At 40.8% G+C, this 17,916-nt stretch overlaps 1 protein-coding gene across 2 annotated transcripts in view; it reads left to right on the plus strand.

Moving 5' to 3' along the window:
* Positions 1 to 1,128: 1,128 nt before the first annotated feature.
* The window catches only part of fam184ab (family with sequence similarity 184 member Ab), a 132,216-nt gene continuing 115,428 nt past the window's right edge, over positions 1,129 to 17,916 (plus strand). For both annotated transcript variants that reach the window (XM_058613872.1, XM_058613873.1), the window contains exon 1: positions 1,129 to 1,898. In XM_058613872.1, the coding sequence (XP_058469855.1) occupies positions 1,740 to 1,898 (159 nt within the window). In that variant the 5' untranslated portion in view covers positions 1,129 to 1,739. The remainder of the gene's footprint in view (positions 1,899 to 17,916) is intronic.

The following is a 17,916-nucleotide window of genomic DNA, read 5'->3' on the forward strand; positions in this document are numbered from 1 at the left end:
CTTTGTCACATTTCTACTCCCAGCACCTGGATTACAGTCTGAGAGCACTGTGTTTTTGTTCTTAACTGAAATGATTTTACTCTATCTGCTAATTTAAGCATTATCGTTTATTATTTCAACAACTTCCCATAAAAGATGCAATGTCAATAAAGAGTGATTTAATGCAACAAAAAAAAAATTTGGATGCATAATATTGTTATTCAGCTGAATAACTAGAAATGACCCAATCAGCTGATTACATGAGTAATTTTCAGAGACCTCTAAAAATTTGATGCCTGACTATAAACAGAACAGGAGACTGCAGTGAAAATCACTAAGTATTTTGACCCGGGCCTAAAGATTAACTTGAGTCTCAAAAATGCTGAGTCATACTTTCTCTGTGAGTGCATACATACAGTAAAGGTCAGATATGGCCTGAGTAATGTAAATGTTGTCGTCCATGTCCTCGATGGTACGCGTGGACCTGGGTATAGTGCATTTTTTGTCAGAGAGTCAGAGTTGGTATTTATTTTAAGTACATTTTACACATACAAGAAATTTGACTTGGTGTTTTGGTGCACTCCTTTTTGTTTTTGTCCTGCTTTCTTTATAAGCAGGACAATTATAATTGTCTCCTCCATTTTGAGCAGAGTGTGGATGTTACGTGACGTCATCTGTAGAAACTGTCCACATGAAAACTGATACAACTGATTTTATTTGAAATAAACAAGACAGAATTAACAGTTTAACAGTAAAAGTAGCGAGTGTTTTTGAGACACATGTGGCAGCTATGTTGAAATCATAAGATAAGGAACTCAGACAATTCCGAAATCCAACTACAACTGGAATGCACTTTTGCACTGACTGTAGGAGTGAGCCGGTTTTATTTTTGAATGAAAGAAAATGTATTTCTTAATAAAATAATCATTTATAATCCAGTTCAATGTGCTGCTACTACACTCATTTAAATGAGTATTGCACTGATTAATATCACAAAATAGTATTTTATTAACGTTAACTGAATACCCTCGGAACAAAATGGAGATTTATCACGTACGGAAACGTCACGCGCACACCTGTGTGCGTCCCATCTCTTCGTCACGTGAGCTCCGGCTGCGCCGATTCCCGTTTCTCCAACGGCACCTGAACGCGGCATCCTCCGTGAACGCAGCACCGGCAGTGTTGAGGTGATCCATGGCAACAGTCGAGCCCGTTTCTCCACTCACTCTGTCCGTCTGTGCAGCAGGAATGACCCGAGGACGAGTCTCTCCTCACGGCTCCCGCTGACACTCACCCTCCCTCCCTTCCTCCCTTCCTCCCTCCATCGGCATTGACGTGACCGACCGACCGACCGACCGACCGGGAGCGAGCGAGCGAGCGAGCGAAGCCACGCCGCACGACAGCAGCTCCACATCCGCGGCAGGTGACAGCAGCGAGGACCCGCACCTCGGAGCGCTGAAGGCGGCCACCACAGGATGGTAGCAGTTGACGTCTGTGGGGCTTAAAACCACACATTTCCACCTCATGGTGTGTAATTAAACGGACACAAGCCAAAATGAAATGGTTTTTTGACACTCTTTTGGCTCAAATGATGTCAGATTTTTGATATTTTTGGTCTTTAGTGACTCGGGGAAAAACCCGGCACTGTCCCGTTTCTCTCCGCTGCTCGCCTCAGTAGCACCGTGCGGGTTTTTAAATACATTTTTTTGTATTATTATTTAATATTACTACCAGTATCTGTACTGAGCATCATAGTGAAGATGGCGACTGGTTCTGGTTGGCAGCAGCAGTATTACTGCCCCGTCGGTCAGGGGAAATTTAACTCGTCCACGGCTTCAAGCTTTCAGTCCGGCATCGCCATGGAATATACCCAGGACCTGCACCTGAAGATGAGCAAGAAGATCGCACAGCTAACCAAGGTAAGAAGTGATTGATGCGGCCTCCGCTCCACAACCTCTGGGTTATTTAACCCCTTTAAAGTCGTTTTATGTGCGAGGAGAAGATACGAAACTCCCTTAGGAATTCGGCCGATTTTGCTGCTCACCTCTGCTGCATACCGATGAAGGGAAAACCACTTCACATAATGATCAAAGTTCGATTTTAATCGACACGCGTGACGCTTCGCGCTTGAATTGTACGCCGAATTTCAGAGGACCCCTCTCTCTATTATGACCATTCGTTCATACCAGCAACACAAGCATGTTTGGCTTTTAAAAAGGACAATGAGTGGAAAAATGTGAAATTCTTAAACGGGCTTTGGCGTGGACGTCTCCTCTTGCCAGATAGAATGCCACGCTCGAGAGGTACCAGCTTCCCCAAGGCGAACCCGGTCTGTTCTGATGCTGCATCCATCAATAACGAGTCATTAGCTACAACGTTAATCAGTTTCAGTCATTAATCACTAACAGTACCACAGGCTGTGCAGGCATTTTGTTTTACTTGCTCATATTAATGTTGTATCGGGGGCCTTTATTAATAACCATGCAGCTAAATATAAATATGGAACTTTCTCCAAACTTTGATTCCCGGTGAACAGCAATGTTCCAGTTTTGACAGGCAGTCACAGATAAGCATAATATTGCAGGTTCCCCTTATTTGCTTATTTAAATGCACCTCATGCAGTTCTCCTGTTGCATTTTTTTTAGATCATGTGTGTGCTGAATTTAAATTGTTGTCTTATAAGTCAACTTTCACATAAATATTCATCATTTTCCAGCCTGTTATCTTTGCTTCTACCAAACCAAGTGCATTGTAAATATCATATGTATTACTGGAGAAGGCTGGATGCCATTTTTCAGCCTACATTTAGGATGCATCACAACCTGATCTTTCTTTTTTTCACCTCTAATAGTCAGTAAAGCTCTGGGGAACACAGATGATGCTGATGTTGCAGACATTTGAAAAAACACAAAACTCCAACCGTGAAACAAACAACCTGCTCTCATGAAGAGAGGAATGGACAGGCCACAACATGACTCACATAAAATGCTGCTGATGCTTTAATTGAATGTTTTTCCACAAAAATCACATCACATTCTGCCTTTTTTCATTCAAAAATTAAGTCCAGTGATGCTTCCAGGATGTACTTAGTGAAGTATTTATTTGTTGAAATGAGCTCTTATCCTTTTTCCAATAATAGATACAGTGATTTTTGACCGATATCTGGCAGATATACTCATCTGGTTTATCCCTATAAATCAGATCCAGGATTTCATAAACAGTACTTGTTCTACACCTCTTGTACCTGTGCTTTCAAGGGCATTTCATATGTTTCTCTCCCCTCTCCTTTCTCACCCCCCGTTGGCTCAGTGCTTTCATCTCTCACTCGGCAAAAATGACAGGGTTTCAAACTTATAACAGAGCGACGAAACCTCTCCACCGCTGTGTTTAATCAGGGTGGTCGAAAGCATGTTTGTGGCTCCGGCGGGTCATTACCATGAAGCTGCAGGAGCCCCCTGTGTTTCCAGGTGGAGTTGCCTCCTCCTCCTCCTCTTCCTCCTCTTCTTCCTCCTCCTCTGTGTTAATGAAGCATTCGACACCTCAAGCTCTTCTCCAAGGACTCGCTTCAGACTCTGAGCTAAAGATTTGTGCTCTCACTATATCTCTTTGTGCTGAGGAAGTGGAGGCCGTTAAAAAAAACATAATTCAGCAGCCTTGGGCAAGGTGTGTGTGTGTGTGTGCGTGCGTGTGTGTGTGTGTGTGTGTGTGTGTGTGTGTGTGTGTGTGTGTGTGTGTGTTAAGTCTCTGTCGGTGCAGTGTTGCCTCTTTAAAGTCACATTGAAATGAAAGAAGTCTCTTCCCCCTGTTAGTTAAGACATGCAGTACAGCAACCACAGTGTTTAACAGCCACACACACACACACACACACACGTTTCCTTGTTTTGTTTCAAACAACAAATGAAATACCTACTCCTGCCTCCTCGAATTATAAACTGCACTGTGACAGAAAAACACAACATCTTCAGATTCCAACTCATAGAAAATAAGGCATGAATCGTTAAAGCTACGGTACGTAATGTAATTTTACGTCAACGTAGCATAAACATAATTTTTTTAAATCTAAATGTAAAACGATCCATTTAGCAAATTAAAAAAACACATGATGCATGTTGGAAATAATTCCTAACATTCTGAAGCTTACAGAATCGCAATTTGGCTGATGCCTTGTTGATGTTTTACAACTGTTTAAGTTTGCAGCTCGGCTCCCATTGGACAATACAGGCCGTGTAATTTGTGCAGTATTTTATCGTCTACTTTAACATCATTTCTAAAATGGACGTCATGTTCTATTTTTCCCGAGCTGTGGGAAAAAAAAATGTCAGAAAGTGCTGCTAAAATTCACAGAATGACATCTTATAGTGTTTTTTTGGGGGCGGAGCTTTGATGAGAGGGCCTACAGAAAGGGGGTGGGATCATTTATCTGTTGCATTAGCCGGCTATTGCTAGCCTTTCCCAACTTACGTGTAAATAAAGCCAATTCATTTAACATTTTTCCCCAAGCTGTGTTTGATGCTTGAAGCTTTTTACAGCTGGTAAATCAATAATGTGCAATGTAATTTTCCCCTAAACTCCCATATAAAATATAATCCATAAACTAATCCAGACTACACATAAACCTAGTGAGCACCAGGTTTCATGATCTGTGGCAATATCTCTTAAAACTGACTGAAAAAGTGTTTATAGTTTACACGTAGCTGTTGTTTTATGCAGAATGAACAATAATACCATAATATATATGTATATTATTTTAGCCACATATGTGGACATACATGTATTTTGACCTTCAGATAATAAGAAATGTGCACAGAAAAAATGCCAAACGACATTCATCAGGTTTACGGTAGTAATCTGCGTCACCAGTTTTCTGGGACAGATGAGGAAAAGGACTCTCATGCCTTTTGAAAAAGCGCTGCCAAGGATTAATGCACTTCTATATGGTTGTGTTTTAACACTAAAACATTCATATTGAATTCAATGCATTAGAATGTTGGTGTTTATGAAGATGTAGAGCGAGTTAAGTGTTTATTATATAAAAAATAAGCATCACTGAGTATTTAACACTCTCAGTCCGGTCACGTGACTGTTTCCCACACACTCTCCCGGCTGTTTTGAGGCCACAGTGAAGCTGAGGAATTGGCATTCAGGTCCGTCCACCAGCGCTGACCGCTGATCTCTGCGGAGTTTGGAGCTGTGTGCTCGGGAATAAATAGCGACCCTGAAAAAGCTCCCTGACACTTTGCAGCCTGATTGATATCCAGCTCCAGAGTGATCATGGCATCTGAATATTTCATCCATATTTTTGACTGGCCTAATTTAACGGTCCAGTATGGAGCATTCAGGCGGTTTTATTGGCGGATGTTTAACTACTGCCCGGGTTTGTTTAAGTGAGTATTTGCTTAAAATAAAAGTTGCTTAGTTTGTGTAGCCTTAGGTTAAGTCTGTTATATGTACTTTAGGCAAGGGCCTAGCTTGACAGACTCCGATGATAATTTTGACAGCAAATTCTGTTATAAATGATAGAAATTTGTAAGTTAGTGTGTTAGCTTTGGATTTCAGGATGACTCCGCCTCCAAATGTCACTTCAGGTTCGTTGTTTTTTCCTTTGTCTTTGAGTTTGGCTCTGCGTGGTTTACAAAGGGTTTTGCCTTTCGTAATATCGTACGTAAAAATTCAACCACATGTCGACGTTTCTCTTTCTCCGTAACGTCATCATTTCTGCCGCTTTCCTCGCGTGTCCTTCTTCCGGGTAGATCGTCATAACCTATGTATCTCGCAGAGACCTCAGTCTGATTGGATCCTGTCTTATTATTCTTCTCTTCCCCAGTTCAATATTTCTGTCTAGGTTTTAGTAAATATAGAATATTTGTTAGACAGTTGGATTATTGTTTTTTAAAGGGTAATGAATCGGCAAAAACATGTGGTCAAAGGCTTAGTAGTTAAAAATCTGTGAAACAAACGTATTAGATTGATAACGGTATCCGCAAACATCGACTGTGTAACTTTTACTGGGAGTTCATGTTCAGTCACTAAGTCAATTATTGATCACAATTCTCCCTTCGGCACTGAATTTCCCCGACTTGTGACGCAAGACTTGTTCGCTGCGTCCGTTATTTATGATTTCTTGCAGTAATTTTTAATTCCACCAAGCTGCTTTGAGGCTCTCTGTGTCGTACTCTGTGCTCTGCGTGGATTTCGCTGTTGTTTTTCTTTTTCTTTGGAAGTTACTTACACTCTCTGATGGGTTTTTTGTTTTGCCTCCATCAAAAACAAGACAATGTAGGGCTTTTGCTGCCATGGCAACACGTTTTATATGAATTATAATTCACAGCCATGGCTGTGCAGCATGAGAAGTGGTCAGAGGGTTTTGTATATGGAAAGGAATGAAAGTGATTCTGTCGCCTGTCCATACTGATTTAGGACTGAGGTTGATGTCAGAGCGTTGGGAAACAGAGAGGCCAGCGTGTCATTCTGCATAGTCAGGAGGCGGCTTCATGGGGAATGTATTACCCAGCCTCCAGTGTGTGTGTGTGTGTGTGTGTGTGTGATGTGTGTGTTTTATCAGCAATGCCTCACTGACTTTAATGTTGAAGTGACCCAGATATAGACCTTTGAGCTCTATGTGTGTCTGAACGAGGAGATTGAAAGAGATTGATGTAGTGAAATACTGTGTGTGTGTGTGTTCATGCTGCAGCACCACATTATAATCACACATGTTCAAATGGAGGTAAAGCACAGAAAGTATCATTGTGGTGTGTTTTTATATTTTAATGTTAGCAAGAAGACAGGGAAACTTGATATTCTTCTGATTTGCCAAAGAAAATGTTATTGCACTTCATGTTTTCACCAGTAGGGCACAGTCTTCTTTACTTTGTCCAGCTCTTACTGTTCCTTTCATTTTCACGTTTCACATATTTTTATAAGGAGAAGTTAAAGCAGCTAGCATCTACAGAAGCAGCTGGAAGCGAAAGTAGCATTTTGTGGCTACAGTAGCAGCTGGAAGCTACACTAGCAGCTACAGTAGCAATTAGCAGCTAACATATACAGTAGCAGCTACAGTAGCAGTCAGCAGCCAAAAATATCAGCTAACATGTACAGTAGCAGCCAGCAGCTACAGTAGCAATTTGCAGCTATAATAGCAGCTACAGTAGCAGTTTATATATACAATAGCAGCTGGAAGCTACATTAGCAGCTACAGTACCAATTAACAGCTACAATATAAGCTAATATATAACGTAGCAGCAACAGAAGCACATACAGTAACAGTCAACAGCTATAGTAGCAGTTAGCAGCTTTAATGGCAGCAATATAAAAGGTACAGTAGCAGCTACAGCAGCAACTACAGTAGCAGCCACAGTTAGCAATTATAATAGCAGCTACATTGGCAACGAACAGATACAGTAGCAGCTGACATCTACAGTACCAGTTAGCAGCTATATAGCACTTTCATTAGCAGGTAGCAGCCACAAGAAGGTACTTACAGTAGCTTCAACAACAGCAGATACAGTAGAAGCTACAGTAGTAATTGGCAGCTACATTAGCAGCTAACGGATACACTAGCAGCTACATTAGCAGCAAGTTATTGCAGAGAACATTTTCTCAGGGTAGTGTACACTAAGCTGATGTATATTTCATACACTGAATCTTAAATTTGGAAGCGAAAATCAGTTTTCTTCTGTTTTGACTCTGGTTGCTGCTGTTTCTCTGAGCTCTGACCTGCTGCTCCGACTGTTTCTCAGTGCAGGTAGTCTGTAAACTGCAGGCCCCTGTTATGTTTGACTTAGTATAAGTTTGTATATGCAACTCCACCTCAGAATCCTGAGTTACATCCCTGTAACGTCATTGTCTGACGATGTAAGTAGACTTTGATGAGTCTCACTGCTTTGTTCTTATCACGTATAATAGAGTCTTATGAATGAAATATGTGAAAATAGTTGCTGATGGTACTGCGTGCTGCATTTAATTTAATACCGTGTAATAGGAAAGCGCGAGTCTGTATCTTGTGTTAAATGAAAACACAGGCTCAAAAATACTGCTGAAGCCACACTCACACCATCACTTGGCAGCAGCATGAAATCCAACATGCCTGTGTGTGTGTGTGTGTGTGTGTGAGTGAGAGTCGATGCCATAATCCAGGGGTGGTAGTGCAGTGATCTGTGTAGCCTGGTTAGGGTTGGAGAGCAGATGGTCGGAGCAACACGACTCCAGACTTGGGGATTGTAGCGAGGGCTGATGGGGATTTGACTGTGTGATATGACTCATTCAGAATTAAAGCTTACACTTTGTGTTACACTTGTGTATTTGTCTTTAATTCTTTTAGAGTAAAATACATACAATTCATGCCAGAAATGTCAAGTATGTTTTTTTTATTGGTATTTGGGTGAAGACTGTGGGCTGAATTTAGGTCTAGAAAGAGAAGCCAATGCGGAAATGTTGGTAACTCCAATAATACACAGTTTTGTGTACAATTATGCTCCATTTATTTGCAACACTTAATCATGCACATAGTAGGTTAAACCTATTTTATTTTACTTTTCTGCTCTGTTTATATACTGTATATTATATTCTCTAGGGCTGCAGCTCATGATTGATTTTCATAATCGTTTAATCTGACGATTATTTTCTCGAGTACTTGTCTGGTCCGTAAATGCCGTCAAAAGTCGTAAATTGTTGATTAAACCTAGAAATGATGATGTCTTTAATGATTTCTGTTAAATGGAGCAAAGAAACCAGAAAATATTTGCATTTAAGAAGTATTCAGTCTTGCATATCGTATCGAATTGTTGTATCGTGATATTATTGGTATCGTGGAGCATGTATCGTATCGTGAGGTTCCCTGTGATTCACACCCCTATTCTTCAATTATGGTTCGTCTCTTCTGGTATTTAATAAGACAAATGATGCAAAAAAAAAAAAGAGACACATTCAGATTGTTGTCTTGCTATTTGGTTAGCTGCTCTGTGTGTGTGTGTGTGTGTGTGTGTTGTAAATGATGCAGGACAGATGGGATGAAGAAAAAAAGGCCTGAGTGACATCTCATTACGAGCTGTTATTTATCGCAGAAAACAGGAAGTGCGAGGGCGTTCGGCGGCTGCGTTGGCGGCTGATGCCACTGTGTGTGTGAGTCGCGGGAGTCTTTTCTGGAGGTGACAAACCGCAGAGATTGGAGAGATTGGGCGTCACAGGCCTGAATTTAGAGTTAGTAATCTCTAAATATAAAACAGGTGAATGAAAACACACAGGAGATTGATTGCGTGCGTGTGTGTGTGACCGTCTGCTGCTGCTGCTGCTGCTGCTGCTGCTGCTGTGAGGAATACAGCTTATTAACCTCTGCAGGATACTCCCTCACTGATTGTCACCATTTTTTTTTGGTCAGATTTCATTAAGATACACCGACACACACACACACACACACACACAAAGTGGCAGAACCATGGGGAGTGGTAGTGGGGGGCATATTGGCCTTAAGCACTATTCAGTAAAAATAAACTGTTGTCAACATGCCTGTTGACACACACACACACACACACACACGTAGGGTGTCCCTGTAGATGTGTAGGGTGCAGTGAGGGTGATTTGATGAGTCATTCTTAATGTTTGACCTTGGTGTTTCAGCCGTTTTGCAGCCTTTTCACCACTTTACTCCTCGCTCCGGCTGCAGCCAATCACATCCCAGCAACAGGTGACGCACGAGACATCGTCAGTACGTGATTGGCTGTGAGAATACGAGACTAAAGCCATCTCATAAGAGCTATTTTTCCTGTTGTTTTTTAACCTTGCCCTGTTTTTTCATTGCCTTCGGTTATTTACACTGAAACTAAATTTCATTTCAAAAACAGCGCTTCTCAGAGTGTGGACCGCGGTCCCCTAGTGGGCCGTGATGATACTGCAGGTGGATCATTAAATATAAATACGTAAAAATGTATTTTTAATATTCAGATTTGTAATCGAGTTTTCAGAAATTAAAGAAATATAACAAAGTCATTCAGTTTAACTGATGTTATTGTTCTTTTATCTGACCTAGTATAGCAAGTTATTACATTACATGTCATTTAGCAGACACTTTTATCCAAAGCGACTTACAATGGAATTGAGTACAATCAACCAGGGGTGGAGTCGAACTTGCGACCATGATGTCTTTCGCACACAGGGTACCGGTCTTAACCACTAAGCCACTCCACCCCCCAGTTATATACAGTATATAAGTATTGTGACATTAAGTATCCAGTGTCAGTCTGTCAGCATACAGGACTAACATTACAGCATTTGTACTCTAAAAGAAAAAAAATAATTATACTGTAGAGTTATTTATGTCGGTGGATAATTACGCACTTTGTTGTTAAGCTACACCTTTGAAATGTGACATGAAATCCAGCTGTAATAACCACATGCATGTGTTGGAAGTGGACAGATTATTAATCTGCACTGCATTTGTTTCCCCATGTTCACATGAAAACTATAATATTTATGTGAGAATTATTCGTTCCTGGTCTCGTTCGTTCATCAGAGTCTTGACTTCAGGTTCGGGTGTGGACCTTCAGGCGATCTTCAGATTTCACAGTGGGGCCTCAGCAACTCTTAAAGTCTGGGAATGGCTGCTCTGAAAGCCTAAAAGCCCCTCCGGTCATTTGTTGATTGGCAGTGAAAGATGAATTTGTCAGAGCCTGGTGAGATTTCTTTGCCCGAGTAAAAAACAAAAACATGAAGAAACAAAGAACAGGCTGGAGATATTTCCTTCAGGACTGCGAGAGAGTCCAGCAGTGAAGGTGCAGTTCATCACTGCCTCGCCACAAATTGCCTGAAACAAGCGTCGGGTCTGCATGGGATTGTGAGAGAGTGAGAGCCTCCAGTCCTGTTTTTTGGCTGAATTGAAAGGAAGCAGCTTGTGGGCAACAGCAGCTGTGCAGAGCTGATTGTACAACACGACTACGCCATTGGAATAGAAACAATAGACGAGTGAAGCACATTTTCTCTTTTCTGACCAACACAGGACGATAATGTTCATTCAGTTATTCAGCACAAACACTAAATGTTGGAAATGTTTCGGTAAAATATAATCTCAGAACGTCTCCGTTATAATTAGTGACAATCTTTGTTTTGTGAGAAACAGGGTTTCCACACCTTGTTGACATCAAATTCAAGGACTTTTCAAGGACTTTAAAGGACCGAATGTGCTGTCACAGCTTAAGATGTGGAGGGCAACTTGTAAGAGTGTCTTCGTCCATGACGGCGTCCACTTTTATTGATTTGCAGTGCGCTCTGCTTCTGGACAAGTGATTGTCCTTGGGATCTTGGTTCAAAGTCAGTCTTTGTCATTTGTCTTTGGTGAGACGGAGATCTTTTTCATTTCCCAGGCATCACGTCGTCATTTGCTCTCTCTTGCTTAGCTTTACTCGCTCATTGTTTCTGCACCGAATCTCACGTCAACAGCAGAGAGAGACAGTGTCCATGACGCGTAGTCTACGGACATCAAGCAACGCAGGGCATGAAACAGTAGGTGGCGCCACAACAAACAAGAGAGACATTTACCTTAATATCGCCTTAACTTCTTTCTTGCACGAAATTCACTTTCAATGACCCACGTCTAACCCTTGATAAACACAGATCAATTTCATAAACTTTCAAGGATCTCAAGGACCCGTGGGAACCCTGTATAACAAAAAAAAAAAACATAATACACCTAAATAGCTCAACGTCTGAAAGTACCTTCATTCCTCTGATAAGCGCCACCAAAAAGAGACATGAAGTATTGACACAAATCTATCTGTACGTTTCTCCTTCTGGTAACACCTTCCTGTCTACAGATCTTTAAGGTATCAATCAGAATTTTTTTGTGATGGGTAGATGATTACCCAAGTATGTTCCGATTTAATTTTTCTTAAGAATTTACTGTCAAAATGTCATTTTTTCAACAAATCTGTCTCTTTCTTTAAATTGGCAAAAATGTAAAAAAATATGAAAAATTCATCCGATTTGAATGAAAATTTGCTACCAGACACTTAACAATCAGACTAAGTTTCATCAGGCTCTGATAATGGATTTTATAGCAATTTAAATTTAACATGGAGAGTAACAATTAACAAATTCAGATTCTTCTGGATCCAGTGGGTCGATATATAAAAATGTCTTGTTTAAGCTGGGGCTGCAATGATTATTCAATTAGTTGATTTTTAATGAATTACTAAATTACAATTCAATACTAATGTTTCAGCTTCTTAAATGGGAATATTTTCTGGTTTCTTTGCTCCCAAAATGTTTTTATTTTGTGACTTCTGCACAATTATTGCTACTCCCATTGTTTTTGTTTTTTTAAAGCGATATAAAATTAATCGTAATTTTTACTCAACGACAAATCCCCCCCCCCCCCCCCGGATGTGTGAGGATGATGAATTGTGTGTTATTCCCACGGCAATTTCCCAAGAGTGCCAAGGGGTCAATAATAAGATATAATTCACAAAATTGCTTAAATTAAATTGTCTTCATGAAATAATAATCAGCCAATGGTGAATATTTTCAAAGAATTGCCTCAATTAATCAGCCTAATAATTATTTAGTCTACATTTATCTGTGTGGCACAACAGTCTACGGCCGTGTGGATTTTTCTGTCTCACCTCGACTTCATCCAAAAATCCTTTTTATTCACTTTTACTTCCTCGTGCAACACACGAGGCAAAGCTCCCACACAAATTAAAAAGGATGTGCACCTGTATTCATACATCTGCACACGGCTGCAAGTGGTTGGCTGAAAAAAAAATCCATGAACAATCCATCATTAATGACAAGTGTTGGCCCACTTTCTCTTTCTCCCCGTCCATTTCATTTTACATGAGACTTTCTTCTGTTCTCCTCGAACCCCGGTGAACGTTGCGCAGACAAATCAGCATGGATTTGAAAGCGTGGGATGTTTTATCATTAATAAATACTGTACAATACAGATTCATATTAAAAATGTATATATACACTATATGTTGCGTAGAAGAACTGGAAACTGTCTAGACCTTCTATCTCGACTCCGGTCCACGCACTTAACGAGGGAAAGGAGGCTTTTTTTTTTTTTATTTCTGACAGACATTGTCAGCAGCAGCAGCAGCAGCAGCAGCAGGATTTTTGAGGCTACAGTCGACTTTCTGGTGTGTTTCTTGGCAGCAGTGTGAGTGTTACGTGGCCGTCAGGGACCTGTCTTTACTCACTTAGATTCTGTTTCCTGTTCCTGATGAGAGCGACAGACAAAGAAGCCACGCTCACTCGCACTTAACCCAAAAAAAAAAGGCATTAACAAGAGCATCATTCAGACGCAGGAACAGATGTAGCTACAGGCTGTTGCCTCCACACAAGGCATCTACTTTCACTCTATGACACTGTCATTATACTGTCGTTACTTTTTACCCAGCAAGGTTTAATCGCCGCTTCCAAATGTTAACAGTCACTGTCTCTCAGATGCTACAGTGGGTTATTATTCAGGTTATAAAAACAGTTAAAAGTATTGGCTGGGTTGTGTGGCTTGTAGATGATATATTACAGAATAAATGAGAATAAAGCAGTGGTAGTTGGATAGTTGGTAGTGAGTAGGGAGGATTTGACGAATAGGAGAAAAGGTTATGCCCACAAAGAGTTTTCCAAACGTATTCCTCTCTTGTAAACTTAAAGCAACATACTGTAGATTATTTTAATGAGACATCAACTCCTAACTGGGTGAATCGCAAGAAAATGTGTTGTTTTATTTGCTTTTCCATCATTGATACTGGTACTGCTCTGACGAGGTTCCAAGCGAGCTGAGCTGATACTAAAATGTGACGTCGACAGACTACCGCTCACTGATCGGTCCGGGAGTGTCATCACTGGAAGAGTCATTAGCACGACTCGTCCGACACAAGAATCAAAGCAAACAATGGCGAGCTGTAGATCAGTTACAAAGACTTTAAAATCCCTGAAAACATTGTGTTAATCTGCCAACATTTAGCAAAGGAAATGTCTAAAGTTCTGCTGAAAGCCGGCGATCGTGAGCTGAATCACAACAAATCTCTTTTAATGAACTGATTCTAATGATTCAGTTCAATGCCCACGTCGAGGCGGTAGCATGAAGTAATGGAAAACGACCCAAACCACGCAGAGTCGAGCCGTGCTACAACTGTGTTTAACTTTTGGTTTCAGGTTCATGCCACGAAAATAACTACAAACTTCTACTTTACGGCACATGTTCACCTCCTGTAGGGGGAACCAGAGAGCGAATCCTATATTGTATTACTGTAGCGTCTGGTCAAACTTGTCACTAAGGGGAAGCTTGGTCTTTGTAAGGTATGTTAGCGATTAAAACTTCCAATATCGATCCTAAATTGTCTTTTTGTAATTGTGTTGGGAGTAGATATGTTCCGACCATTTTTTCCCTCCCGATACTGATTCCAATACTTGTGCTGTGGGTATCGGCCGATACAGAGTACCGATACCGATACCAGTGTGTTATAAAAAAAAAAATATATCATACTACGCCTGCATGACTGTGATATTATTATCATTGGTGGTACAGTTTGGCTCAGGTTAAACCGTCTGTAAAACATGAACGAATACAGCATATGGACACCATTTATTTTTACCAGTGATATGTTATTTTGTTTTTCAGCTTGTACGTTTGTTTTGACTCTGGTACAAACACTGCAGCACTGGCAGAGCTTCATGTTTCCATGACGACTGACTGGGAAAGGACGTGCGTGACATAATTTTTACATGACTCCCGATTTTTTAAAATTAGTCTTTGAAGTAACGCTACACTTCAAAAACAGAGGCATACATACGCACGACACAGGTACGCTGGTTAGTTGTAGCGCTGCTCTTTTCGTTTAATAAACGGGTCGCTCCAGTTTGACTGTAGGCACGCTAACGGAGCTAGCGCAGCTAACAACGCTAACGGAGCTAACTGGTAAATACTGCCAAATTGAGACATGATGAGCTAATGTTAGCTCCTTGTCTACAGGTGTCGGGTGATCAGTTCTTCTTCACACCTCTAAAACAGCACAGCACAACTGGCAAAGAAGAACCGTGTCAGAGCTAACGGAGCTCTAATAAATTATGTGGTATCGGATCGGTGCATGGACTCCAGTACTCGCCGATACCGATGCCCACATTTTCGGCAGTATCGGAGGCATTTCCGATACTGGTATCGGAATCAGAACAACTCTAGTTGGTAGTTAGCCCTGAAAGATTCAATCAAAATTCAGTAATTCGTTGCTAAATACTTTCGGTATCTTCTGCAGACACCAACTTTAGATCATCTGTGCATCTTTAACGGACAGCTGTCAGAATTGAAAAATTACAACGATTTCTCCTCTTCTTCTTTCTAAATTCTCAAAACAAGGACATGTTTGCAGAGACACATAGAGAAAGGAATCGTCTGCATATTTTGAGACTTTTTATGACAATTATTTAAAACAATGCATATAGATATTTATCATCCTATTATCAAACTTTATGTCTGAGTCCATATTGACCACATGGTTTGATAAGTAGTTTTTGTCCTTGTTTCCTTCAGTCTTTCCCTTTTTTTCTTTTTTGTTCCCTGAAGACTTTGCCTCGTCTTGGCTCTTTCTAAAATTGGCAGGCCTGTTTACTTGTCTCTTTTTCTTGTCCTCCCTCCAATTCACTGTTTATCTGTTTGTCCTTCCCTTAAGGTAAAGGACGTCCAAGCCACAGCGGCTCTGGCTCTGACTTCAGCCGGCCCTCTGTCTGTCTCTCTGTTAAGATAAAATTAAACTGATCCCTGAGGGGACATTTGGGGCCACTGTAAAGAGCAAAGAATGAGAGGAAAAGAAGAAAAAAGATAAACCGACACTTTTGAGATTATTATTGTAAAGGAAGTTTAGTTCAAATTGAAAAGTGTGTTTTTATTTGCCGTCGAGAAAATAATGACAAGTGGGAAACGGGAGTAGGAGAGACATGGCCTCGCTCACTTTATCTCCTGTTGCCATGGAAACAATATATTTTTTTTGTAAATCATCAGTCAGGCCGTGTTTTCTGCAGAAAGCGGCAGTCGCCGGGGTTAATGTAAGGTTTAAAATGTTCTCCGCTGTCCACGTCAGTCCAACAATAGCATCGTTTTTAGGCTGGAAATGACAAGTGACGAGATTACAGAGCGAGTTAATGTGACTCTGTGGGGGGTTTGTCTACCGTTACCCCCGTTATCTATTTATCCACAAGATTTTCAGAGACCTGTCTTTTCCCTGAGCGGCTGACTGCTTGACAACCCCATGGCTCAGCATTCCTGCGTTCAAACCAATCACTTCTCTGAGTGGTGGTTAATGTCCGATCAATAAGGCTCATTCTCCACAAATGCAGACCTTGCTTTTCTTCACCTCGCTGCGCCGCCTCGCAAATATTTCCTAAATTCATTTTTTGTTCTTTAAAGAAGAAGAAGGTTGTGGTTTTGTGACACGGTGCAGTTTAACTGGGTATACTGTTAAATGTAAGCATAAAGGAAAGTCGTCATTTTTAACAGCTGGCAGGCCAATAAAGCTAATTATGTGGCTAGCAAAAGGAATATGCCGGTATAACCCAGAATTCAGTTCTTCCTTTTAAGCTTTGAGCCCTTTTATGTATAATTGAGGAGCCTCAGGCAAGAATATCATGTGAAAATCTGCCGTTTTTTAATCAGCCCGTCAAAGAAAATACGACCGTAATTGAGGAAAACATCCCAGCCTCATCAAATTCTCTTATTGATATTGGCACCTCTCTGGCCAGAACTGCTGACGAACCCAATCCTGAATCACACACAGGCTCAAAACAATTCTGCTGCTCCTCACAGTCCAAACATTTATGAAGCAGCTGCAGATGATTGTGATGTCGGCAAAGAGTCAAAAACTCTCCCAAGCAACTTCCAACTGCTTTTGTGCAGATTTTATGTCGAGGGACTAGAGTCTCCAATAGTGCCGGGTAGTGTGTTGGTTGATACCTAAACTGACGTTTATTTTTTTAAGATATGATTTTTTTATCGTATACCGCAGGACTATATGAAAAAAGGAACGTACCCAAAAGCATGCTTAGGGGCTTAGCTGAAGAAGTAACTGTGGTTGGCAGGTGTTGAGTGGCACTTTAAAGGCTCCAAACACTCACATGGTAGAAGGCAACACGAGCAATTTACTTAACCACCTGAGCAGAAAACACAGCTTATCGTACCTAGAATGTATGAAGTTACGTACAAACAGAATACCATTTAATATCACGTTAGGCTAAATATTGTCCTGACCTACACGTCGTATTCTACGGGCTGAAGAAAACACCTTAGTTTCGCACAGATCTGCACACATCAAAGTCACAAAATCCCTTTAATCATTTGAAAGTATGTTTTTCAATGAAAATAAGAAAAAAGATGTGTGGGAAATACCGGGAATCATATCGCAATCACAATTTCAGTCCAAATAACCACAATTGGATATTTATTCAAAATCGTTTCACCGACACAAGTTAAGTTTTTGCCTGTAGTTGTTACTTCACTTAACTATCAGCAATTTAATCAGTATAAAAAATTGTAGATGTTTGGACTCCTAATCTTTCAAAGTTTTTCAGCCTTTGACTGATGATTTTATTTCACTGCATTTGACCGCAGTTCATCTTTAAAACGCTGCGTCGATGATTTATATCTTTGGGTGTTTTCCTTGAGACGTCAGATTCGAGGCAGCTTGCTGAGGGGAAAGTGCCTTCTAGTATTTCCTGCTCTTACTGTGTGTCTAAAAAGGTGATATTTAAGTACACATTCATCACTGTTATCACCTCTGTGAACCTCACACTTCCAAAAATGATCACATTTGTTTACCTCGGCTCGCGGCGCTCAGTCTGAAGGTGTGCGTCAGTGTCAGAAACTGTGGGAAATGAAAGGTAAACATCTTCAAACATCTGTGGAACTCAACGTTCCGTCGGAGTCGAATCCTCACAGCAAACACGCGACGTCACGCA

The sequence above is a fragment of the Solea solea genome, chromosome 17, assembly GCF_958295425.1.
Source record: "Solea solea chromosome 17, fSolSol10.1, whole genome shotgun sequence".
Taxonomy (NCBI): Eukaryota; Metazoa; Chordata; class Actinopteri; order Pleuronectiformes; family Soleidae; genus Solea; species Solea solea.